Source organism: Alnus glutinosa, chromosome 3 (assembly GCF_958979055.1).
Source record: "Alnus glutinosa chromosome 3, dhAlnGlut1.1, whole genome shotgun sequence".
NCBI lineage: Eukaryota > Viridiplantae > Streptophyta > Magnoliopsida > Fagales > Betulaceae > Alnus > Alnus glutinosa.
In genome coordinates this window covers 18,771,400-18,795,994 of record NC_084888.1, presented here as the reverse complement: position 1 = coordinate 18,795,994, position 24,595 = coordinate 18,771,400, and the positions used below count along the sequence as shown (strand labels likewise).

General features: G+C 39.5%; 2 protein-coding genes across 4 annotated transcripts in view; one reads left to right on the top strand and one right to left on the bottom strand.

Annotated features, from left to right (window-relative positions):
* LOC133862412 (cycloartenol synthase) overlaps window positions 1-22,326 on the top strand; it is a 41,380-nt gene extending 19,054 nt beyond the window's left edge. For all 3 annotated transcript variants that reach the window (XM_062298215.1, XM_062298214.1, XM_062298216.1), the window contains 7 exons: window positions 10,252-10,308; window positions 15,652-15,698; window positions 15,786-15,929; window positions 16,097-16,274; window positions 20,616-20,696; window positions 21,513-21,596; window positions 22,073-22,326. In XM_062298215.1, the coding sequence (XP_062154199.1) occupies window positions 10,252-10,308; window positions 15,652-15,698; window positions 15,786-15,929; window positions 16,097-16,274; window positions 20,616-20,696; window positions 21,513-21,596; window positions 22,073-22,186 (705 nt within the window). In that variant the 3' untranslated portion in view covers window positions 22,187-22,326. The remainder of the gene's footprint in view (window positions 1-10,251; window positions 10,309-15,651; window positions 15,699-15,785; window positions 15,930-16,096; window positions 16,275-20,615; window positions 20,697-21,512; window positions 21,597-22,072) is intronic.
* Window positions 22,327-22,967: 641 nt separating this feature from the next.
* On the bottom strand, window positions 22,968-23,533 carry LOC133863239 (uncharacterized). The gene is made up of 2 exons (XM_062299200.1): window positions 23,497-23,533; window positions 22,968-23,308 (listed from the first exon to the last, which is right to left on the bottom strand). Exons 1-2 carry the CDS (start codon window positions 23,531-23,533, stop codon window positions 22,968-22,970), a joined length of 378 nt encoding a protein of 125 aa, XP_062155184.1.
* Between the last annotated feature and the right edge of the window lie 1,062 nt (window positions 23,534-24,595).

The following is a 24,595-nucleotide window of genomic DNA, read 5'->3' as shown; positions in this document are numbered from 1 at the left end:
TGATTCTTTGTGCAGCTGGCAGATCATGCATCCAATTGGAGTAGATGACTATAGAAATTCAGAGTAGTTTTGATTGACTGCCTACCTCAACCGTAGGGCAGTGAATTCTTTATATAATATCAATAGTGTTAGTCCTTTAGTAGGACTGTACAATATTTGAATTTAAGCTTTATCACTTAAGCTTATGAATAACAGAGAATTATAAACCTAATGCTATACAACTTCTAGCCTAGATAATAGGATAAAACAAATCCTTTTAAATCTGGACAGATTTGTCTTTATCAGAAGATCTAATAAGCCCCCTCAAACTCGACGTAGGCACCCTGAAGTTGAGGTTGAAACTGAGCTGGAGAAATCGGCTTGAAGGAAGTGGTTTTGTTAGGACATCCGCAAGCTGATCTTTTCCAGAAATAAACCGAACTTCTAGATACTTATCTGCAACTTGATCTCGAACAGAATGGTAGTCTATCTCAATGTGCTTTGTAAGGGAGCCTTGGAAATAGAAGGACTGATGCTGAAATGAAGACGATGACTCTTGCCCTGCTGACATGAAGAACAGATTGTGGAGAGCTTTGAGGAAACCACGAGCAACTTATTGGATTGAATAACACGGCTGACAATAGGGGAAGCTGGATGACTTAATCGGAGATGCCATTGATCCAGGGAGACCTTTTCACCTATGAAGGCAGCAAGGGACTTGGAAGAAGGAGCATGAGAGGAGGGCCAAGGATAGAGACCAAGTTTACTCGGGCCTTGGAGGAGCAGCTGGCGGGTTTTGAGGTCCTTAACACAGAAAAAATTTGGGTAAAATTCAATGAACACATGATTGTCACGGGTGAATTGATTTACAGAAATGAGATTTTTTTGTATTTCAGGAACATGTAAGAGGGAGAATAATTGAAAGTTATGTGAGATTTCCAAACCTTGGCCATTTTCGACACGGATTTTGTCCATACCAGTGTAGTCCTCAGCATGCAAGTTGAGGTTGGAGAGATCATTTGTCAAATGAACGTTGGCACCGGTGTCCGGGTACCATGAAGAGTTGGTGGCAGGAGAGGTGGAAGCCATGTTGGCATGCAGTGAAGGAGAGGCAGGCTGATAATCCTGCTTAAACCGGAACCAGCAGGTGGCTGCTGTGTGGCCTTGTTTGTGACATGCTTGACAACTGGGGCGTTGGAAGGAACTAGGACCAGATGAAGGGAACTGCTGAGGTGGCCCTCTACCACGGCCATGGCCACGGCCCCTACCTCAGGAAAAATTGTTGCGATAGCCTGGATTGGAGCCACGGTTGTAGCGTGGATGGGAGGGACTTTGACGTTGGGCAGTGTTGGCAGTAGAGATGTTCAAATCAATAGCAGATTTGTGTTGTTCCAACCGTAACTCATAAGATAACATATAGCCATAAAGATCATTAAGAGAGATGGAGTCTTGCCTTGTAGTCACAGATGTGACAAGAGGATCATAATCTGGTCCAAGGCCAGCAAGGATGTTGGAGACGAGTTCCGAGGCGTCGACAGGCTTGCCAATGGTAGCTAATAGATGAGAAAATCCCTGCGCTTTTTGGAAGTAAGCGGAGATTGATTGAGCACCTTTCTTCAAGGTGGCTAACTGCTGCTTGAGCTGCAGGATGCGTGATTGGGATTGAGCGGAGAATAGTGTCTCCAAAGTGAGCCAGACTTCTCGGGAAGTTGAGAGGCCAATGACATGAGGTAAAGCTTCTACGGATAGCGTTGATATGATGGCGCTGAAGATCATTCGATCTTGTTGGTACCAGGTTTGATAACCGGGATTGGCAATAAGGAGACCAGAGGTTGTGTCTGGGACGAGCTGAGGGGGTCGTGGTGTTGAACCATCAACATGCCCGAATAGATTTTGGCCTTCTAGGAAAGGGACCATGAGGAATCGCCACAAGATGTAGTTTTCTTGGGTAAGCTTCTCGGAAATATGATGATGTACATTCTGAAGGGGTGTTGGGGCGGAAGAGGTAAGGATAGAAAGAGGGGGTGAGGTTAGGGTGGACGAGTCGGTTTCAGTAGTTGGAATAGCCATAGACGTTAGGCTCTGATACCATATAGAAATTCAGAGTAGTTTTGATTGACTACCTACCTTAACCGTAGGGCAATGAGTTCTTTATATAATATCAATAGTGTTAGTCCTTTAGTAGGACTGTACAATATTTGTATTTAAGCTTTATCACTTAAGCTTATCAATAACAGAGAATTATAAACCTAATGCTATACAACTTCTAGCCTAGATAATAGGATAAAACAAATCCTTTCAAATCTGGACAGATTTGTCTTTATCAGAAGATCTAATAATGACTGCTTATGATTCTCAAAAGAGGTTGCACACAGGCTGCAATTTTTTAATCTTGGCGTGTGAGGGTAAGTGTCGGCGTGTGAGATTGGTATCGGAGGTGTATCATCGCAATTCTGTTTGTTTTAGTTTCATTTGAGTTGAGAGATGAGATACTTGAGATTTTTCTATGTTGAAGCAAAATCATTTGAGATTCGTTCTGAGATTGGTTTAGGAGGGAGAAGTAGAGGAAATTTCCAAGTGGTGGTCTTGGGAAGGTTGAGCGAGCATAGGTTGGCTGAGGACTTTGATGGAGGCTTTGATAAAAGCAGGAGATTTGAGCGAGTTTTGTCAAACCGATTTAGTGGGAAATACAGTGCATATTTTGCAGTGGTGACGAAATCATCACGGAAGATTCTTAGAGTTATTAGAATATGGTGGTGGAAGGTGACGTAGTTTTGTTATAGTACTAGAGGGGAGAGAAGGAAGTGGATGGGCTAGCTGCATATCTCAGATGAGGTGGCTGGAGAAGTATAGTGAGAAGAAAGATGTTGGGGGGAACAAAAATGGGGAGAAACACCGTGTTGCCACGGACTGTGGATTAGGGAGGGCAGTCATTTGTGGAGGTGCTGGAAGGGAAGGGGCAGTCCCAGAAAAGAGCCTTGTCAAGCAGGGGCAATACAGGCTTTTTCGGAAAACGATCAATGCTGAATATGGAAAACCTTGGAAGGAAGGTGACGCATTCATCAGCCGGAGATCACTGGGTAAAGATGGAGAGGTTGTATTGATGAAGCCTGTTTTGGAAGGAGCTTTAAAGTTGCAGCTGTTGAAGAATATGTTGATGCCGATTAAAAGGAAGTTGATAGATGGTTGGGTTTGTTAGGGATGGTCTCTGTGCTAAATAGTGCCGGGGAGATAGAAGGCCCAATAAAAAACAATTTAAAGGATTCGAAAGGCAAGACAGTGGTTTTGTCGGGAAAGAAAGAAGACTCAGTGATGGGCCAAAAGGAGTTTGGGTTTCTAAAGAATAAGGAAATGGGCTCGAAGGGGGCAATTGGGAAGGAGCATTTCAAAGCCCAACGATTAAATGAAAAAAAGTCAAACTTGAGACGAGTAACTTCTTGGTATGTAGTTGTCTAGTACAACCTAAGTAGAAAGATCAATGGGTGCGAATGTGTGGGGTGCTTAGCTCGACAACGGGGACTTACCGGAGTATGGAGATGACAACGACGAAGTTCGTATCTGACTCAGAGGGTTCCGATGTAGTCTCTGGGTGCATGGCTGGTTTTGTTGAATGTATGGCATCGAGTGTCCCTCCTTTGGCCTGGAGTTCAAAGCTCGATATGGTGGAGGAAAATAATGGGTCTATGGTAGATAACGTTGAAGAGCACAAAACAGATGGAGGTGAGAGTAGTATAGTTGGGGAGTCATCTTTGGCTTTGATTTCTCGATTTCAAGTGGGTGAGGGAGTTGATGCGGAGGAGGTTAAGGGTGGTTGGGTATTAAAGGGGTGTAGTTTTGGTGGGGGGTTGTGGCAGTGCATTGCAGAGAATGGGGTGGGTGTCAATTGGTAGTTGGAAATTGGGATGTGTATGGACTCTTGAGCAGAGGGTGGTGTTTGAGTTGGGTAACCAGATATTGTATCAGGGTGTAGTATGGTGTTAGTTTTATAGGACTTCACTAGCACTTGTGGAGAATGAGGAGGGAGTAGGGGCTTTGTGGGTAGTACATATAGTTTATGCTGTGGGGTTGTGGTTGATCCTGGACGTGCTGTGGTGACATGTACAGAAGAGGAAAGTAGGGGAAGTGAGATGTTTGATATTCATCCACTAGCTGTATTTGGGGAAAAAGGAGGGTCTTATTTGGTTCTCCAGATTGGTTGGTGTAGAGGGTAAATTTTTTTTGTCATGAAGTTGGATTATCTTGCGAAGGTTTTGAGGATCAACTTATAGCTTTGTTCGTTTTGATTGAAGCTAGTCGACCTCAAAGTAGAGTGGGTAGTGTCTCAAACTTGAGTGGAAAATATGGGAATAAAGGAAATCATGAATTAAAGAGATTGGTATGTTCGGTGAAAGAATTATGCTGTTAAGGGAGGTCAATCTCATAGAGTGACAGGCAAGGGGAGGGGTAGCAAATGTTCTTTATGAAACCTAAGACCATATCATGGAATGTGAGAGGCTTGAATGATAATGAGAAAAGGATGGGGATTAGAGGGCTTCTAAGGGATTGGAAAGTTGATACTGTGTGTCTGTAAGAGACAAAAATGGAGGTTATTGGTAGGGAGGTGGTTCATAGTTTATGGGGTTGCAATCATGTGGATTGTTTGTATTTGGGGTCAAGAGGGGCCTTAGGAGGCATTCTGTTAATGTGGGATAGGCGAGTGGTGTAGAAAATTGAGGAATGTGTGGGTAGGTTTGTGGTAGCGTGTTCTTTTAGATGTGTAATGGAGAATTTTGAATGGGCATTTACTGGTATTTATGGGCCAAATGGTGATGTGGAAACAAGATGTCTTTGGGATGAGTTATTAAAATAGGACATTATTGCAGTGCTCAAGGAGTTCTATAGCCAAGGGAAGTTTGAGAAGCGTTTCAATGCTACTTTTGTATCTCTTATTCCGAAGAAAGCCGGGGCAGTTGAAATTAAGTATTTTCGTCCTATCAGCTTAGTGGGCGGGTGTACAAAATTATTTCTAAAATATTGGCAAATAGGTTAAAGTCGGTATTGGAAAAGATTGTCTTAAGTTCTCAGAATGCGTTTACCAGGGGTAGACAAATTTTGGATTCTGTCTTGGTGGCAAATGAATGTTTGGATAGTTGGATTCGCTCTAGGGAGCCGGGAATATTATGCAAATTGGATTTGGAGAAGGCCTATGTGGGAAAAATATTGCACAGCAGAATAGGATCCCTATGGGATCGAACTTTATGAAGACATGGAAAAGTACATGCCTTTATAAAATTAAACAAACAACCATGTAAGAACACCTACTTGCTTGTATGGCCACTCCTTTGCTATGAGCAAAAATTTCTTTTATTGCTTCTCCAATGAAGAACATCTAGCTTGGGATTTATTGTGACCTTCAAGTCTTCTCCCCAATGACTGAATATAACCAAAGAGAATGGACTCTCGAATTACTCTCACAATAGTATTCTTGAGAATGTTCAAGAATAATAATAATAGTGTTAGAAGAGTTATTAGGGTTTAGAGTCATTAGGGTTTGTGGGTATGTAACATGAAGAATAAGAGAGTAACGTGCCTCCACCTTTTTTGTTTAAACCGTTCATGTAAACTATAAGTCTATAACATGGTATAAGAGCTTTAGGGTTTAGATAATTGGTCCCTTTGTTTGTAATATTAGTTTTCCTCTCTATTTTTGATTTTCTATCTAATCCCTTCACGTCTTGGTGAGTCTTCTTTGTTGGAAGCACCGTCCGTGTGGGGGCAGTGGCTTGATAAAGCTCTAAAAGGGCTCTACTTTGTGATCGGGAAAATCTCCGGTGTGAAAAAGAAAAGAAAAAAAGGAAATCGATTTGGTGTTCTATTGGTGGTGAAGTTTGGTTCTCTGTGAAGTTCGGTGGTTTTTGTGGGGTTTCTTAGTAGTTTTCTTGGTCTCTGGCATTCTCTGTGGTGTTTACCAGTGACGTCTAGCCATACGGTGGTTTTTTACGGCTGTTGTGGTGTTTTCCGGCAAGTTACGAGCGGATTTGTGGTTTTAATGGTGTTTTTTGTGTTCTCCAGCAACTTTTGAAGTGTTATGAGGTGCCTATGGCTAGTTGTGGGCGTTTCCAGCTTAGACTGGTTGTCGCTGGCAAGTTTCCGGCGCATTTGGTGAAGAAGACGACCCCTGTTTGATTCTGGTTGCTTGGCTGTTCCCTATCCTAGACAAGGATAGCTGAAATAGTGTTTGGCTGGTTTGCTGGTTCAGTGTTTTTTTGACCGGTTAAGCAGTTTTTGTACAGGGTCAGTGTGTTTTTTGACCGGTTCAGTGGTGTTCTGTCCAATTACATGCATTTTCTTGCAGATTCAGTGGTGTTTTAGCTCGTTTTGTGTTGGTTTGGCCTACATGGAGCTACCATTGGGTTTGTTGCTCAAGGGGAATAGTTCTCGTTGGTGTTTTGCGGTGTTTTTCGACTGGTTATTGGTGTTTTTTTGGCTATATTCAACCGAACTTGGTGTTTTCCAGTGAGATCCGACCAGCCTTGGTGTTTTGTGGTGGGTTCAGACTAGTCCTTGGCGAGATCCTACCGGCCTTGGTGTTTTGGGATGAGATCCGACCGCCCGTTGTAGTTTTACGACGAGTTTTCGAACGACGTTGAAGTTTTTAGCGAATTTTCTTGTTATTTTAATTTTTATAAGTCTTTGTATTGCGTGCTCCAAGCTGTTTTAGGGGTAGTGTTAGAGCATGTTTTTTTTTTTTGGTCTTTTTTCGTTTGCTTGTTTCTTTGAAGTTGGGCTTGTATGATATATATGTTCTTGCTTGAGGGGTGGTGTTAGAAGAGTTATTCGGTTTTGTGGGTATTTTGGTCATTGTTATATTTATCTAAGCCTATATAATAAGATGTGTTGGTAGGCTATGTAACAAGAAGAATAAGATAGTAACGTGCCTCCATCTTTTCTGTCTAAACCGTTCATGCAAACTTCAACAAACAGCATAAACTACTAGAGTGTAAAGACTCAATTGTGAAGCCTGCAGGTACCTCTATTTATGGGCTAGGAATACTTGGAGAGGTGGAAAACTAATTCCACTAGGAGACTACAAGGGTGGACAGCCAGGGTTAGGAAAAACGCTAGCCTCCGTGCTCCACATAGGTGCCTATAGCTGGTGTTATGGGCTTGAGTTTCATCCCAAGCGCAGTCTCCTATTCATGCATCTCTATGCACTGTCTCTCTAGCCCATGTTTTAACAAACTTAAAACAAGTAGCCCAATAAATAAGAGCCTGGCAAGGATTAATTTACATTAGCTCAGAGTGGGACTCAAAGGAAAAAAATAAAAACTAGCTTCAAATAGGCCTGTGACCTTGTCATTTCATGACTTGTCACAAGTTACTATTTAATTACAGTTGATTCCATTAAACAATTGTAATTGTATTCTAGTTTATATTTTTTATTAAACCAATTAATCCGTTCGACAATTCTTAATATTGACTTTTGATTCCTCTATGTAATGTTCCGTAATTGAAATAAAGTAAGCGAGATTGTTACTTACTTAACTACCTCTTTATCCTTGAGTACTTAATTTAAGCACAGAATTATTCTCGTACTTGTGAAAACTCATTTCACTATGTACATAAGTATTTTAGTAACTCTTACAAAAATGCTTTGGCCAGGGACTGGGAAAATTGCTGTATTAAATCTATCTCAAGGGAAATTTTTCTTATCCTTAAAATAAAGAACTTGAATTCCTTCTTTAGAAAGGTGTTCCCACAATGCTACATGTGATCATTTAACGCACCGAGAATTTTAACCGCGTAAAGGTCTTACTGCTAAATGCATCAAAGTGATTTACATTTCATATCTGAGTTCACAATTCTCTCAAAATTATAAATCAATATCATAAGAAGTCTTTGGAGTTACAATCATTCATTTCGATAGTGTTTTAAAGGAAGGACAACTCCCATGATCCGTTCAGTGTATTGCATCTTTATGCTTCCGAACCAACATATCAATCTGAAGTCTCTACCTCACATGATTAAAATAGATCATCATGATTAATGTGTAATATCTTTTGCAAATGGAATGCCCAATTCCATTACCGACTGCAAACATAAGATTATGAATTTGCAAGGTTTATGGTTTAAGATCTTCTGTGCGATAATTTCATTACTTACACTATAAACCATATTCAATACAATACATTGAACAGTTACATGCACATGATAAATAAGCAATAAAGATAAACATGTAAATAGGTTATATGCCATATGCTCAAGTAAATAAATAAGTGAATAACAACTTTATTCAATATAAATTAAAATGTCTTATAAAAAAAATTGGAGTTTAGGGCACCATCCCCAACACTATGACCACGTCAATTGGGAGTTTCTATTCTATTTGTTGAAGAGATCGCTGAATATCTGCGGTGCAATTTTCCATTCTCATTAATGAGTTGCTTTCAGGCTTTTTTAGTAATTTGCGTAGATTAAGACAGGGGGATCCACTGTGTCCATTATTGTTTGTGGTTATTATAGAGGCATTCAGCATGATGATGTCTGCTACGATGTATAGTGGGCTTTTATCTGTCTTTTTTGTGGGATTGAGGAATCATGAGCAAATGCTAGTGTCGCATTTATTGTTTGCAAATGATATGTTAATCATTTTTGAGCCTAGTGGTGAACAACTTCGTAATTTGAGATGCCTTCTCTTATGTTTTGAAGTGGTGTTGGGGTTGAAGATAAACTTGTCTAAGTCAGAGATTGTTTCCCTAGGCTATATGGGGGATGTGGAGGGTTTGGCTAGCATTCTTGGTGTAGAGTGGCTTTGTTGCCGTTGAAGTATTTGGGTCTTCCTTGAAGAGGCTTTATTTATCAAAGGGAGGCAGGTTAACTTTGATAAAAAGTACTCTTTCTAATTTATCGACGTATTATTTGTCCTTTTTCCCTATTCCGGTAGGAGTTGCAAATCGACTGGAAAAACTTGGGAGGGACTTTCTTTTGGGGGGTATTGGTGATGAGTTTAAGTTTTAGCTAGTGAAGTGGTCGAAAATATGGACTCCATTAATTTCAGGGGGTCTAGGGGTGAAAAATCTCATTCAGTTTAACCGAGTCCTTTTGAGTAAGTGGTTGTTGAGGTATGCTATGGAGAAAGAGGCTCTGTGGAGAACGGTGGTGGACATTAAATATGATAATATGAGGGGATGTTGATGGTCTAAGGAAGTTGGGGGGCCATATGGTGTGGGAGTGTGGAAATGTATAAAGAGGGAGTGGGAAGGTTTTTCTAAACATGTGAGGTATAAGATAGGAGATGGATTTAAAGTGCGGTTTTGGCATGATGTTTGATGTGGGGAGTAGCCTTTGAAGTTCTCCGAAATTATTCACTATTCATTGTGGTAAGAATGCGTGGGTGGCAGATCATATGCAAATTCGGAATGAAAGCATTTATTGGAATATTATCTTTACAAGACCTGTGTATAATTGGGAGGTGGAAGTGGTCTTTGGTTTCTTTGAGTTGTATTCTCAAAGAGTAAGGCATGGAGGCAAGGATTAAATTTGCTGGATTCCTTTTAAAAGGAAATCATTTGAAATTAAGCCTTACTATCAGGAGTTATCTACTCCAGTAAGGTTCCCTTTTTCTTGGAAGAGTATTATGAATGTTAAGGATCACTCGAGAGTGGCGTTCTTTGTGTGGACGGCGGCTTTAGGAAAAATCCTGACTTTGGATAATTTACGAAAGATGAATGTTATTGTGGTGGAGTAGTGCTGTATGTGTAAGAAATGTGGGGAGTTTATTGATCATCTTTTCCTTCATTGTGAGGTTGCAACAGAATTCTGTAGTGCACTTTTTCAATTGTTTAGTGTTGCTTGGGTTATGCCTCAAAGGGTGAGCGAGTTGTTGGTAAGTTAGAGGAGACAATTGGAAAATCGTAATGCTTTGAAAATATGGAGGTTGGCTCCTTTGTGTTTAAAGTGGTGTCTTTGGAGAGAGCGGAGCGCAAGGAGCTTTGAAGATCGTGAGAATGGATTGTTAGAGATTACGAAGATGATATTACAATCCCTTTATACATGAAGAATGGTATGGAATAACTTGCATGTTTCTAATTTTTCTCAGTTTTTGGAATTTTGTTCCCTTTTTTTTTTTTTTTTTTTTTTTTTTTTGGTACTTTAGGGGTTATCTTGTATATTTCCTTTGTACTAGGGTTGCACCCCTCATCGCTTTGAATGAATTTCCATTACTTACAACAAAATAATAATAATAATAATAATGATTCTCTAATGGTTGACTTTTATTTGAAACCACTGCAGAATACTGATGGTGGCTTTGCAACTTATGAATTGACCAGATCCTACCACTGGTTGGAGGTAACTACTATAAGTGCTCAAGACCTTTAATTTTAATTTTATTGTTAGTTTTTATTACCATTGGTTGAAGGTTCCAATGAGCTTTAGCTCAAATTTGACTTCCTCCCTTTCTAGCAAGGTGGAGGGTGAGGTTGTGGGTTTTAGTCCCACCGGGTGCATGTGTAACTTGGCAGCAGTAAAAAAAAAAGTTTTTCTGCTTTTATGAAAGTTTAAATTAATTCCAATTATGTCCATATGGAGAGTTTCATATTGTGAGCTGGCTTGGTTGTCCTAATGATGTTTGCAGTATAACATGAACATTTTCACGTATGCCTTCCTACCATCAAAAAGTTTCATTTTAAGCCAAAATGATCAATATGCAAAATCTGAAAAACTTACTACAGAGATTCGCACGGGGAAATTTAGAAAATATTAGTTCTTCATTATTTTTTCCTTGTTTATGTTCCCCGTTACAACCCTTGAAAAGTCCTTATGATTCGTGTTATGCATGTGACTCCAGTGGTGTAGAATGAGAAGATATGCAAGCCTATGGTAGATCATTTCCATTGGAATGAATTTGAGCGAAACACATACCCTTCTAACACATGAGAGTCGAGTGTTTATTTCCGTGAGGGTCTACATTTTTTAGTTCACTCCATCTTCGAGTGAAAATGCTTACTAAGTAATTGTAAGTTGTTTAAGAATGTTTATTCATGATATGTTATGAGTATTGAAGAGTTTGGTTATTCTTTGTTAATGGCGTTGCAACCTTAGTGTTTTTAATTAGGAAGGTGAATTTGAGTTTTGCCCGAGGACGAGCAAAAGTTAAGTGTGGGGGAATTTGTTGAGAATGCAAAATGTCATATTTTTCTCCTTTAATGTTTAGTCTTTTATCCTTATTTGGTTCCTAAATGTACTCATTATTCTTTTATTTTGATTTAGGATGCAATAGAGGCGTTAAATGCAAAATAAAAGAATAATGAGTACATTTAGGAACCAAATAAGGATAAAAGACTAAACATTAAAGGAGAAAAATATGACATTTTGCATTCTTATCAGCCGTTCTGCTTGTGCAAGCATATTCTTGGTGTTATGCTGCAGGCCCGAGATGAGAGTAGTACTGGTCTCCTTTTTGGCTGCTTGATTACCTGTAACGCCCCGAATTTGAGCCTGCAAATTCGTAAGCAGAAACCTCCGGTTTCCACGTGACATTACTACATCAGAGATAAACTCTCGCAGCGGAATATATTTTTTTTTCTTCTAAAGACTTAGGAATTGATAGCATAACACATTAAAGCTGACTGAAATACCTCGATACGTTTATTAAAAGTTACTTAGGTTTATCTTTACATGCCATATGCACACTACGTGCATCAAAATTAGTGCCACAGACGGCACATAAGCATATAACATAAAACATGCCAAACATGACATCGTTATAAATATTTTCATGCCATAAAACAAATCACACATAAGCACAACTAGTAATTTCTAAACTAGCACATAATAGTTCTTTGATGGTTTCAAAAACCATCAAAACTGGCATATGGGTCCATGCCTTCGTTCTCCAGATCTGCAACTATGCAAATATGACGTCATCATATTTACGTAGACAAACAAGTGAGTCATCCATTTTCATATCTAAGTTACCATCAGATTAATAACAGTTCGTAAATAATACAAATGCAAAGGTTGTATGAATGTGCATCATAGTAACCATTTAGTTTGTGTTTTATGATCATCTTACTTCAGACCTCTCGTTCTTAGGTATCCAAACCCGTTCATGTCCTTTGCCTCACACTTAAAGTCTTACCTGTTTGCACTGGAATCCTACCGGTCCCAGCATTAGTTATATATTAGGACTTTGGACTCACCCTGGGTCACTATGAACCCTCTGGATCCACTGACTAGCCTTCATACACATCTTATATTACTAGGCCGTAGAACCTTTTGTGACTTTAATCAGACCAACTTGTAATGCTTGCTAGGTCATTAGAAGAAAACCATCAAAGTGTGTTTGGAATGGCATTTTATAAGCTAATTTGACCTTAACTCTCATTGTATGGAATACCCTTGAATTGCTTGTCCCTTTTTTACCGGATGGTGAGATGATAAACCAATAGTTGGAAGACAGAAATTTTTTGGTGAGATGGCTAAAATACATTGTTAATCCTTTTGTAATTTGAATTAGGTTAAGTTTCTGATTTGGGTCCATAGAAATATTACATGGCCTCTCCCGCTCTCTCCCTCTCTCGGCGCGTGAGAGCGCGTCAACTGGGAGTTCGCTCTTTCCTTTTCGTCAATTAGCCTCCCGTTTGTTCTTCGGGGCTAGAACTTTGTTTTGTCCCATTTTTTGGGTCGCGCTTTTCCGTAGAGGCATAAGCCGGTTACCATTCTGGTTGGGTGGGTTTTTCTTCTGGTGATGATTTGATGCCTTGACGTGGCCGTTTTGTGTTTGGGTGTGTCACGAGATGGATAAGTGATTTATAGTAGAAGCCAAGACTTTTGCCTTTTCGGTTTTGGATGGGGCGTCGGTGTTGAGGGTGGAGGAGAAAAGAAAAATGTTCCAAGTGGCTTGTGTTGACGATGGAAGGGCTTTTGGGTTCCCCGGTAGAGCAAGATTTTGTCAAGTCATTCAAGGAAGGGCCGAAAGTCTTGATTGCTCGGATAGGTGGCAACAAAGCTGGCTGTTTTTTAGAGGCGATAGTTTTCGGGATGGGTGGCCGGAAAGGTTTCATTCTGATCCCTGAGGGTAGTGGAGGATGGGGATGGCACAAGTTCTCCGACGAACTGAGAAAGGCGGCAGATTACCTCTCAGCCATGGTGGGATGCGGGCTCGGGTCATCGTTTGCGTTGGAACAGAAGGCTGGGAAGGTAGAAGGGACAAGTTTGGGTTTGGCTACGAAGTGGACTGGGCTCTCTTTTGCGGAGGTGTTGAAGTCGAACCCAATCACTGCCGGGAAGAAGGTGTCCAGCGTGGGGGTTCTTCCTTCCAAATTGAGGGATTCACCGGCGAAGTCGTGTGATTTTCTTCCGGTGGTGAGGTTTGCAAAAGAAGACCAGAGAACGGCGGTAGACTGCTATTCCTTGGAATCTTCCCCGCTGGATCCTCTGGACAAAGTCCAGAATCACCGACCGCTGGGCAAGAAGTCTCTCCCAAGTTCGAATTTGAATTTCAAATTCTTGAACTTGCTTACGTGGAAACAGTTGGTAATCAAATTCAAATTGGCCATGGGCCGAGCTGCTGGGAAGTTTATGGGCCGGTTTTTCGGGTCTGGCCTGGGTTGGAAACACATAGGTATTGGCTTGGGCCAGTTTCTGCCAAGACCCAGAGCCTCCCGTTCGAAGTCAGCCTCTGGGAAGATGTTGGGTTTGCATTTTATTGGGGGTGGGTCGACAAGGCGTCTGAGGACTGGCTCAGGCTTGGATCGGAAATGCTCAGGTTATCGTTTGGGCCGGTTTCTACCAAACTCCAAAACCGTCTGTCCGGCGAAATCATTCTGGAGATGTTGCTGGAATCAGCTTCTGGGGAGTTGTTGGGGTTGCATTTTACTGGGAGTGGGTCGACAAGGCGTTCGAGGACTAGCCTAATGAGAGTGGGTCCGGTGTCGCTGGTCCCTTTGGGGTGTTCTCTTCGGCAGATACCCTCGTCGTCGACAACTAGTGGGATGGCTCCTTTTGTCTTCTTCCTGGGGTGGGTCTAGTGGATTGCAGGTGACTCCAGTTCCTTCAAGTCCAGCCTCTACAGTCTTCAGGTTTCCTCCATCGCCGGCTCTGGATCCTAATTTTCCAGCAGTTCTTACCCTTTTTCTGGCTGCTGTCTTTAAGTTCATTCCGTTGAGGCCACTTCAGGTTCTTCAACCCGGTTTTGCCCCTTCGTCTCTTGATGGAGCGGCTGGATTGGGTGAGAAGTTGCGATCATCCCTCCCTGTGGTGGTTTCTAAGCCTTTTCAATGTTACTACCGGAGGGCGAAGGAACTAAGGGAAGGGCATTCTATGATTTGGAATGATGAGCTATTTTCAGATTCCCTGGAAGCCATGAAGATGTCTGCTGGTTGTGCTATTAAAAAGGTTGTGGTTGCAGAGCCGCCAGAGAAGAAGGTTACAGAGCCTCCAGTGAAGCAGGGTCTTAGAAGGGGATTTCTCAATCCTCGCCCGAAGGTGCCAGTTATTTTCACATTGCCGCAGAAGGTCGTCGAGCTCGGGATGGTTGGACCTTCCTCCCCCACAAGCATTTTCGGATTCCCTGGAAGCCATGAAGATGTCTGCTGGCTGTGCTGTTAAAAAGGTTGTGGTTGCAGAGCCGCCAGAGAAGAAGGGTACAGAGCCTCCAGTGAAGCAGGGTCTTAGAAGGGGATTTCTCAATCCTCGCCCGAAGGTGCCAGTTATTTTCACATCGCCGCAGAATGTCGTTGAGGTCGGGATGGTTGGACCTTCCTCCCCCCCAAGAGGTTGCCTATCTCCTTTTTCTGCTGAAGGAAATGGATTTTCCCAGTCTCGAAATTGGCCTATCGGTTTTGATCATAATGGAGAGATTTTGGTTTGGGAGGAGGACGATGATTATTGGGATGGTTTACCCTTGGATTGGGCTTTGAATGGTTCTTTTGAGGAGGAAGCCTTGGTTATTCAGGACGCCATGGAGGAAGATTTTTTGTGAGAGAAGATGATAGCACGCCAAAAGTCAAAAGGAAAGAGGGAGCTTATTGCAAAGCTCCATAAATTATAGCGATGCCTCAGTCTCCTCTAGGCGTAGTAAAGGGAAGGCCTGCATGTTGTAGGGTCGTGTGCTTTAGTGGGTCTGTGGGTTTTTTCTCGTGTGTGGTTGAGCTCTTTTGTGGGTTGTTTTGGGCTTTCTTTCTTGTGTCCTGGGGTTCTTTTTCCGTTTTTAGTCAGTTGTTGTGGGTTAGCTTTTGGTGTTTCTTGTGTATATTTCATGTGTACCAAGAGGCGCCTTTACGCTTTTTTAATAAATCATTTCTTACCTATCAAAAAAAAAAAATTAGGTTAAGTTCCTAAAGTTTAGTTTTTCAATAGAGTCCATTTTTTGTTTCTGTTTTTTGTGCGCCAATATCATCCTTATCTGCAGATATTAATTGAAATTGATGGAATGCATCATTTTGGAACTTCTTTCTTTAATCTGTGTGGCTCATGCCATATCAACAAATAATAGAATTCTTCAACTTTAATTTCCCTTTTATTTTTTAGTTTAGTCTTAGAACAAGTAGCTAGCAGCAATTGTGTTTCTTTCTTTTCTCTCTGGAATGTCTCTCTCTATCTCTCTCTCGACAGCACGTGTAGGCACGTCCTGTCGGGATGATACTAAGACTATATTTGCTTTGTTTGTTGTTTCTTTTTTATTTTCAGCTAATCAATCCTGCTGAAACCTTTGGTGATATTGTCATTGATTACCCGTAAGATATTGTCACACTTCATTTTCTATGTTTATAATTCTATTACTTTCATTAGAAAAACTCTAATATGATGTTGAATGGATGTAGATATGTTGAATGTACATCAGCAGCAATTCAAGCACTGACATTATTCAAGAAATTATATCCTGGGCATAGGAGGGAAGAAATAGAAAATTGTATTGCTAAAGCTGCAGAGTTTATTGAAAAAATACAAGCATCAGATGGCTCTTGGTTTGCTTCACATTGTTTCTCGATTTATATTTTGCATTTTTGCTTGAATATAATTCTTCCTGTCCTAGCCTCAGATTAGCCCCAATTCCTCACTCATATTTCATGGAATTGTTGTGGACAGTCATTACGAAATTACTTCCACCAATTAATATAAATAATTTAAATAGGTATGGATCCTGGGGTGTCTGTTTCACCTATGCTGGGTGGTTTGGGATAAAGGGGTTGGTTGCTGCCGGAAGGACTTACAAGAATTGTTCTAGCATCCACAAGGCATGCGATTATCTGTTGTCCAAAGAGCTTGCTTCAGGTGGTTGGGGAGAAAGTTACCTATCCTGTCAGGACAAGGTTTGTGATTCTATGATATTTGAAATATCTTTCATTTTCTTGTCCAGGCATAGAGCTTGTAGTTTTCCTTTTGATATAGTTTACCTTTAAAGTTTGCTGGTTCTGCTTATATGAGAACTTTGATCAGTTTATTTATGTATAATGGGTTCCAAATCATGAAACCATGCCATAGATGAATTAACTCGTGTAGTTAGACCTCATCTATCTGAATTATATTTACCTTTGTCTTATGACTTTGATCCACAAGCTACACGTTGTTCATGCTTGCACAAGGACATGAAACCAAGATAATCAAGTAATCAACTATAAGGAAAGTGCATGGAACTAAGTCTGATCAATTGCTATGAAGAGCATTATCAGATGTATCTGTAAAGAGCTAAAAAACACTAGAGAGATTTCAGATAGACTACTGTTCTAAACAGGAAGTCAAAATGATGACTAGGAACACCGTGTTGATGGAGGCAGCAGGAGGAAGAACGTCAATAAGGAACTTGCAACTACAATTCGCTCTTGATAAGTAAATTGTAGGTACGATTCATCAAATCCAAAAGATCTCTTAAAACAGGTAGAACTAAAACGTTTCTGGAGAAATAGGAATTATGCAGTTGTCTGTGAGATAGTCGCCAATGATTATCTGTTGGAATGAAGAACCTTGATTGAAAACTTGAGGTCTAGAAATAATTACGCTGTAATATTATGCGAAGTAATAGGAAATAATTCAAGAGTGAGAAGAAAACAGATATTCTGAAATATATAATCTAATTTTATCCGACTGTAATCGACTCTAAGCAGATAATGACTACCCATGACATTGGTTAAGATATAAAGACCTATAGAACTAGGGAGAAACCTAATTCGCAACCGACATTTTAATGCAAGATGTAGTCAATATCTTCATTCACACACTGTTTCTCCTTATCCATATCACCAAAGAATATAATTGAACTGCAAGAATGATCACATGCCTTCTCCACAGCAAATTTACCTTATACCATAGGACTCAGCTCCTAAAATCAGATTTAGTTCAATTCAGATGATGCAAACTTTTTTTTCTTCATCCTTTTTTTTTTTTTTTTTCTCGATATGTTTAGACAAAAACAAAGTTGGATGCAGTTATATTCAACAAGTAGTTAAACTTGTGGGCCTTGCCACTATTACCACTCAATGATCTCGACCTTCAGTTACTTATCCAAAATAGTAGTAGTAATGATTAGAACAACAACAATAATGGTAATCATATTGTTGAAAGATGGAAACTAGATTTTATTCTCTTTAAGTTATTCTTATTGTAATATTGCCTTTATTTCTTTCCATATTAGTCTATAGGTTTCTTCTATTTAGACCTATGTAATCGTATGAAACAAAGACAACTAAATAAGAATTTATTCTTCCCTCTCTCGATCTTTCTTTTCTACTTGGTATCAAAGCAGAATTAAGATTCCTTCGTTTTTTTGGGTTTCTTCGTTTATCTTAGCCCGTGGTCATGCAACTGGTATTATTTGTGATTGATCAACTAGATGTTGCTCACCATCATCTAGGTCACACGATCTACAGACCACCAGTGTTCTTTGGGCAGTTCCTCTGATGAACGATGGCGATTTGGTGAGCACTCAATCCATTATGAACGCTAATCAGTGTGTTTGATGTATCGATTGTGAACAAGGTGGTCTTCCCTGGTTTGTTCGGCGGTTTCTGGTCTGATGTGGAGGTTTTGAGGCCTATCGGAGTAGTGCACCTCCGGAGATGACAGAGGCAGTTTTGTTTTGCACAACTAAATGACACATCATTTCGTGACTGGTGGAGAACGACATGTCGTTCAGAAGTGTGTCGCTACTATGCCATTTAGCCCTAAAGAAAACGGCTTGCAATTCAAACCTAGAGAAAACGACCTGTCGTTCAGCAGTGTGCCAAACGATAGATAAGCCCTAAACAACTTGTAGTTTAGAAAAAAAAAAGAAAAAAAGAAAGAGTAGATGTTGATTGCAGAATAATTAGTATTTTTTTTAAGGTTGAATTTTAGTATTCTCTTTTATTTGTAATTTTCCTTGGGTCCACGTGGTGTCTTGGAGCAATTTACTGGATTGGATGTCTGATTTGAAAGTGTCGGAGACAAATCAAAAGAAAGGGGTAGAGAGTCAAGTGACTATGGTGAAAATCAAACCCTCCAAATCACCACTGCCAAATTGAATGGGTTCAACTATCTTTCTTGGTCACAGTCCGCTCTGTTGTATGTTAAGAGCAAAGGACAAATAGGATACTTGAATGGCAAAATTCAAGAACCAAAGCGAGATGACCCGACACAAGACAAATGGGAAGTAGAAAATTTTACCATTATGTAATGGTTGTTGCATTCAATGCAACCGGAGATTAGTCAGGGATACTTGTTTCTTCATACAGCAAAAGAGGTTTGGGATGCAGCTGCTCAAACGTATTCCAAAATAGGGAACACTACACTAAAATATGACTTGAAGTACTGGATACATGGACTAACCCAAGGTGACTGGTTAGTAGCCACTTATTTTCTTAAACTCCGTAGTTTGTGGCAGGAGTTGGACCATTATCAGAACTTGCAAACTGATTGTGCAGCCGATGCTCTTAAAATTAAGAAGATGATTGAAGAGGAACACATTTATGAGTTCTTGGGTGCTCAACCCTATATGGGAGAGATAGAGTTAGATTTTCCTCTACCCCACTCTTCTCTCTCTTCTTTTTATTGAACCCTGTTAGAATATAAATGATTAAATTTATCTCTTCCTATTAGTTTAAGCTTTTTAGATAAGTGGTAATTTAACATGATATCAGATCTAGAGGTCATGAGTTCGAACCCTGTCTTTGTCATTCACCTCCCATTTCAATTAAAATATCCCACGTGTTGGGCCTCGCATTTTAAGGGGAAGTTTGAGCCCACACGTGAGGGAGAATGTTAAAATATAAATGATTAAATTTACCTCTTCCTATCAATTTAAGCTTTTGGGATAAGTGATAATTTATCAAACCCTAAATAACCGTTCAAATCTAGCAGATTTATATCAGTGTCTGTTTTTGTTGTCATAGGGTAGGCCTTCCTGGGGCCTGAAACACGCCATCAGCCTGTGCAGTAAAGTAACAATAAAATGTAATATGTTGATGTGCAGGAAAAGGATCTTTACCTGATGTACGATGGTTATTAGATCTAGTAGTTGGCCTCAATAGGGGCGATCAGGCCTCAAAAGAAAAGAATGTTGAAATTGGACGCATACTTTTTTAAAAATATTGCCAATTTTCGTTGGATCAAATGGCATCTCCTCCCCCATAAATAAGGATTGGAGGGTTAGGTCACAGGTTCAATCTTGTATGGGTTTGTGAGAACAATATTAATATAAAAAAAAAAAAAAAAAAAAGAACAATTCTTTGAGAATGTTTCAAAAAAGTATTGATTGGAGTGGTGGTTCAGAACTGATATATCAATTAGATAACCTGGTTAACTTTATCTGGGACAGCCGGGTTAATTTGAGACTGAATTTAAAAAAGTTGATCCGGTCTTACAATTTTTCTGCTGTCCTTTGAAAGCTTATTTGATGTTTATTTGCTTATTCCCCTAAATAGAGCCAATCAGACGCTGTGTTCCAACCCCCTTTGTATATGCAAACACAGCCCCCTTTGTATATGCCGACACGGCAATTTTATACGAAATCCAAGGGATTGATTGTATTGAACTCTGTTAGTCTCACATTTTTAACAGTATGCAGTCACTATCTTTTTTTAATGGCATAATGGAGTTTGAGTGATAAAGTTGGAGTTCTCAACTTGAAGTTATTGATGCAACGTCACCAATATGCAAAGACTCTAGAGAAAGTGGTTGTTTCAATTATAGTTTATTAATCGAATAAATGGAACTCGTTTTCAATGAAATGATACTGAGCATGAAATGACTGCGCTCTTATCAGATCGCCCTCTTAACTTCTCTAAGAAGCAGTGGAAACAAATAAAACAATGATGCATTTCTGTTGTTCAATATCTTTGAAGTATAGAAAGCCTATTTAAAACTTTCTCGCTTTCTTGTATGCTTCTAGATTGTTCCCCATCACAAGGCAAAAAAAGTGAATTCTTAAAATTTCATCATCAAATTCCAAAAGTCTAGTTTCATAATGTTCATTAACAATGAACAAAGATGGTTGACCAAATTGATAGAATTATTGTTTTCTAGAATCAATTCATCAATTTTGAGAGTCTTAGCAATGGTGCCTTCCAAACTATTACTCAGCTAACAAAACAGTGAAAGATTGGCACTATATTTAGTACTTATACTCTGCTGTAACTCCTATATGCAGACCATCTTAACTTAAATCTCTTCTTCACCAGGTGTATACCAATCTCAAAGAGAATAGGCCACATATAGTCAATACTGGATGGGCTATGTTGGCCCTCATTGATGCTGGGCAGGTACATTTGGAGATCAATCATCTTCTCCCTCCCCCATCCCCCCTGTTTTTCAATGTGGTGCTAATCAAATAATTACTATTGATTTAGCATTTGGTTGCTACTCTGTTAAAACTTGTATTGTGAATCTCTTATTATAATATTCTTTTATTTTCTTCATTTTTTATCGGAGAATGCTTGGCTCTCAATTAAACTAATGCGATGGGAAATTTGGAAATGTTTCAGAAATTCATTCACTCCATAGTGAATTCTTTGATTTTGATGTAAACATTTGAGTTATTTTTTCAAATTTGTCTTGCATAAAAAAACTCGTCCATCACCCATCACCGTACTTCTCACAGTTTAAGATCTAAAGCAACCATAGATTCTGGTTGACTGCATTTCCAGTTTCCTTCTAAAACAATAAAAATTGGCGAAACAACAAATCAAGCCAGTTTTATTTTCTTTTGTTCTTTCTTTGTTTCCCAACAGAGATCTGTTGCATGTAGAAGGGGAGCCTTATTTCTTCTTTTTTCTTTCTTTTTTTTTTTTCTTTTTTTTTTTTTTCCCTCAAATATAGATCACGGAATAAGTTTGGATAGTTGTTACATCTCTGAAGTGGATAAAATATATTTGAGCTGGGTATGCCAATCAAAAGAGCTACTGGTTAAAGAGTGTTTGGGGTGTATGACAAGTATGGTGGCGTGAAATAACTTGCTAATCCAGTGTGCTTATCAATTAAGCTCAGCATTTGGTGCTTTTCTGTAAAATTCTATCTGCTTCTGTATCTTGTTTCTAGCCTAAGTAATTATAATTGATCTTTTCCCCTATTTTTGGAAGGCTGAGAGAAATCCAACCCCGTTGCACCGTGCGGCAAGAATACTAATAAATTCTCAAATGGAGAACGGAGATTTTCCTCAAGAGGTAAACCTACACTTTTTTTTTTCTCTATGTTTTTCAGTTTTTATTCAAATTAATTTAATTTAATTTTTTTTAATTTTTTTAATACCATCAAAGAGTTGCATATAATTTTTAATGTTCATTGTCTGAGAAAAGACAGTAACAGGCCAACAGTCCATTTCTATGGATCTAAATAGAAAAACATGTGAAAAATAGAAAATATTGTTAGCATATTGTTACTGAGGATGGTTGGATGACATGGAAACATATAAGAAAAAGGAGTTGGGGGTTCTCCGGACAATTAATTGTTTTAGATATCTGGGGGTCTTTGTAGACTGCATAACATAGCTTAATTGTAGTCACTTGGCTTGTTTGCCACGCGTATTTAGACCACAGAGCATAATAATCTTTTAGAAACAGTGTTTCACTGGAATATGGTCAAGAAAGTTAACTACCTATACCTTGTATATATATATAATTTGTCCATTTTTGTCATACAGGAGATTATGGGAGTTTTCAACAAGAATTGTATGATCAGCTATTCTGCGTACCGAAACATTTTTCCTATATGGGCGCTTGGGGAATATCGTTGTCGGGTGTTGAAGGCCCTCTGAATGATGTCATTCTTACTATTGCTTTCAAAGAGTATTTTTCTAAATCTTCTGTGTTCATATATTGTTAAGGCTGTGTAACTCAACTCTTAACTGTTTGAACTCTAATGAATAGAATGTTACATTCTTCATGTTTTCTCAAAGGCGCAAACATTTGAGTTTTTATGTTGTCTATGCTCCCTAATCCTTCTAATAAATAAAAAAGTATGCTTCTAATTTTTTGAGTGGGCAAAATCCACTAGCTCTGCTGATCCACCACTGATCACTATATTATATAAACCAAACACGAAAAACCATTTCTAAATGCCAACCAGCAAATCCAACTTGGAAGCCACCACCATCAAACTCTTAATATACTTGTGCTCTTTTCTAGCAGCAATATTGAACTTCCTTGTTTGTCATTGCTGTAAAAAGAACACCCAACCAAATACTCAGCTGTTCATTCGTACTAAAAACAATTAGGAGAAAATACGCTTAGGCCTCCTAAACTTAGACTTGATTGACACGTAGGCTATCAAAATTAAAAACTGATGCTTACCCTTCTCCACCTATCACTTTGTTACATGTTACACCCTCCATTAGTATAAACGGATGCAAAATACTACTAGTGATGAGCACATGCTAATTTTTTATTTGAACTACCTTTTTTTTTTTTTTAGAAAAGATTATGTTTTATAAATCAAGTAGAGAGGTCTTGCCCCTCAAGAACAATGCTTTGGATAGGAAGCGGACGCTCCTCCATCCAAACTTGATCTAACATGTGAGTCAAAGCTGTTTTGGCTAGTCAGTGGGCTGCTTGATTACTAGTCCTACGAGTGTGCCTTACATCAAAATAATCTAAACTGGAAAGTAAAACCATGGAGTCTTCAATAAGCTGACTGAAACTGGTCCAACAAGGTTCATCCTTGCGCATTGCTGATACAACTTGTAAGGAATCCCCTTCAAATGTTGCACGTCGAAGTCCCAAGTCACTGCAAAATGATACTGCCTTCCATGCGGCCATAGCTTCTGCATGTGTAGGGTCGGTTATATGGGGAACAGTCTGAACCAAAGCCGCCACCAAAACTCCACCATTATCGCGAATGACAACCCCTAGCCCGATCAGCTTCTTCGTTCCATCCCAAGCTGCATCTCAATTCAGCTTCATTATGGCCTCCAGGGGCTTCATCTACCTAGAAACGGTATGCACCCCGGTAGCGTCGTCAGAAGCAATTGAACTACTTAAATGACCCATAAAAGTAATAATAAAAAAAAAATTGAAGGTCGAGGGTTGGTCAAACCACCCCTTTACCTTGAGGAGGTGGTTCAGCCACCTGTTACCAATGTGAGGGTTGGTTGAACCATCCCCATCGGCTATATGGATGGTTTAGCCTTTTTTATTTTTATGTTTTAATAATTTTTAAGGGTAATTTCAGCGGTTCAAGTTTAAAAAAACAATCAGATGCACATTGCTAGTTTCATTTTTCGTCAATTTAACTGTATATACTAACAAAGGTTGTAATTTGCATCAAAGTAATAGTTGAAGGGGTCAAGTGCTATTGTAACTGATGGAGATCAAGGCACCGCTTCAAAGGATCTCGTTCAAGTACCAATTGGGCCGGTTACGAGAGAACGAGCAAACAAGTTCAAGGATGTACTCAACGGACTCATCCAAGAGTTATGGGCTCAAGCAAATTCATGGAGGCCCATTGAGCATGATCCACGTGGGCAACAAAGAATCATCACCTTGATTCAAGTTCTAGAAGGATCCGGTCAAGGCTAAGAATTGGCAAAAAATATTTTGGGTCTATTCTAGAAGGATCGGATTGCATGGCTATTCTAGGCGCCACTTTCTTTCCTTTTATGTTGTCTTTTGTTTCCTTCTATATGACTCTAGGCATCTAGTTCTTCTTTCTTATTCCAGCTCTTTTTTTTTTTAGGCAAGTAGGGATTTATTTTAGCTTTGATTAGGAGGGTGGGCGTCCAGCCTTTATTGCCTTATATGAATATATGTCGTGTGTGTTTTAGGAAGGTAAGGATTTTTTTCCTTACCCATTTTCGGCTTTAATTAGGTTTTCTATGTTAGGTTTTTTTTTTTTTTCTCTTGTAATGTTCAGCCCTTTAAATAGGTGCATAAGCAATGGAAAATGCAGACATTGATTTTCCATAAAACTTGTGAGGTTTATTCTCTTTGGTTCTTTGAAGAACTACGCGAACTTATCGGGATTTCCCGTGGCGTTCATCTCGACTTATCAAACGGAGTTTCCACCACCGTTTGTGGCGTCTTCCTTATACCGAGGTTCTTGTTTGTCATAAACAACAGGTCGAGGTCTTCCATTCGAATCTGTCCATAGAACGATCTCGGGTTCCCTTTCGTTGTTGGGTCTCGTTATTCTTGACAGGGTTCACATCATTTGGTATCAGAGCACGGTT

What these genes read in the sequence shown, in the direction of transcription:
- LOC133863239 (XM_062299200.1), bottom strand. Translation starts at nt 23,533, where the DNA reads ATGGGGATGGTTCAACCAACCCTCACATTGGTAACAG. An exon ending in AACCCTCACATTGGTAACAG is followed by an intron (nt 23,309 to 23,496) that starts GTGGCTGAACCA and finishes ATTGAGATGCAG; the next exon opens with CTTGGGATGGAACGAAGAAG.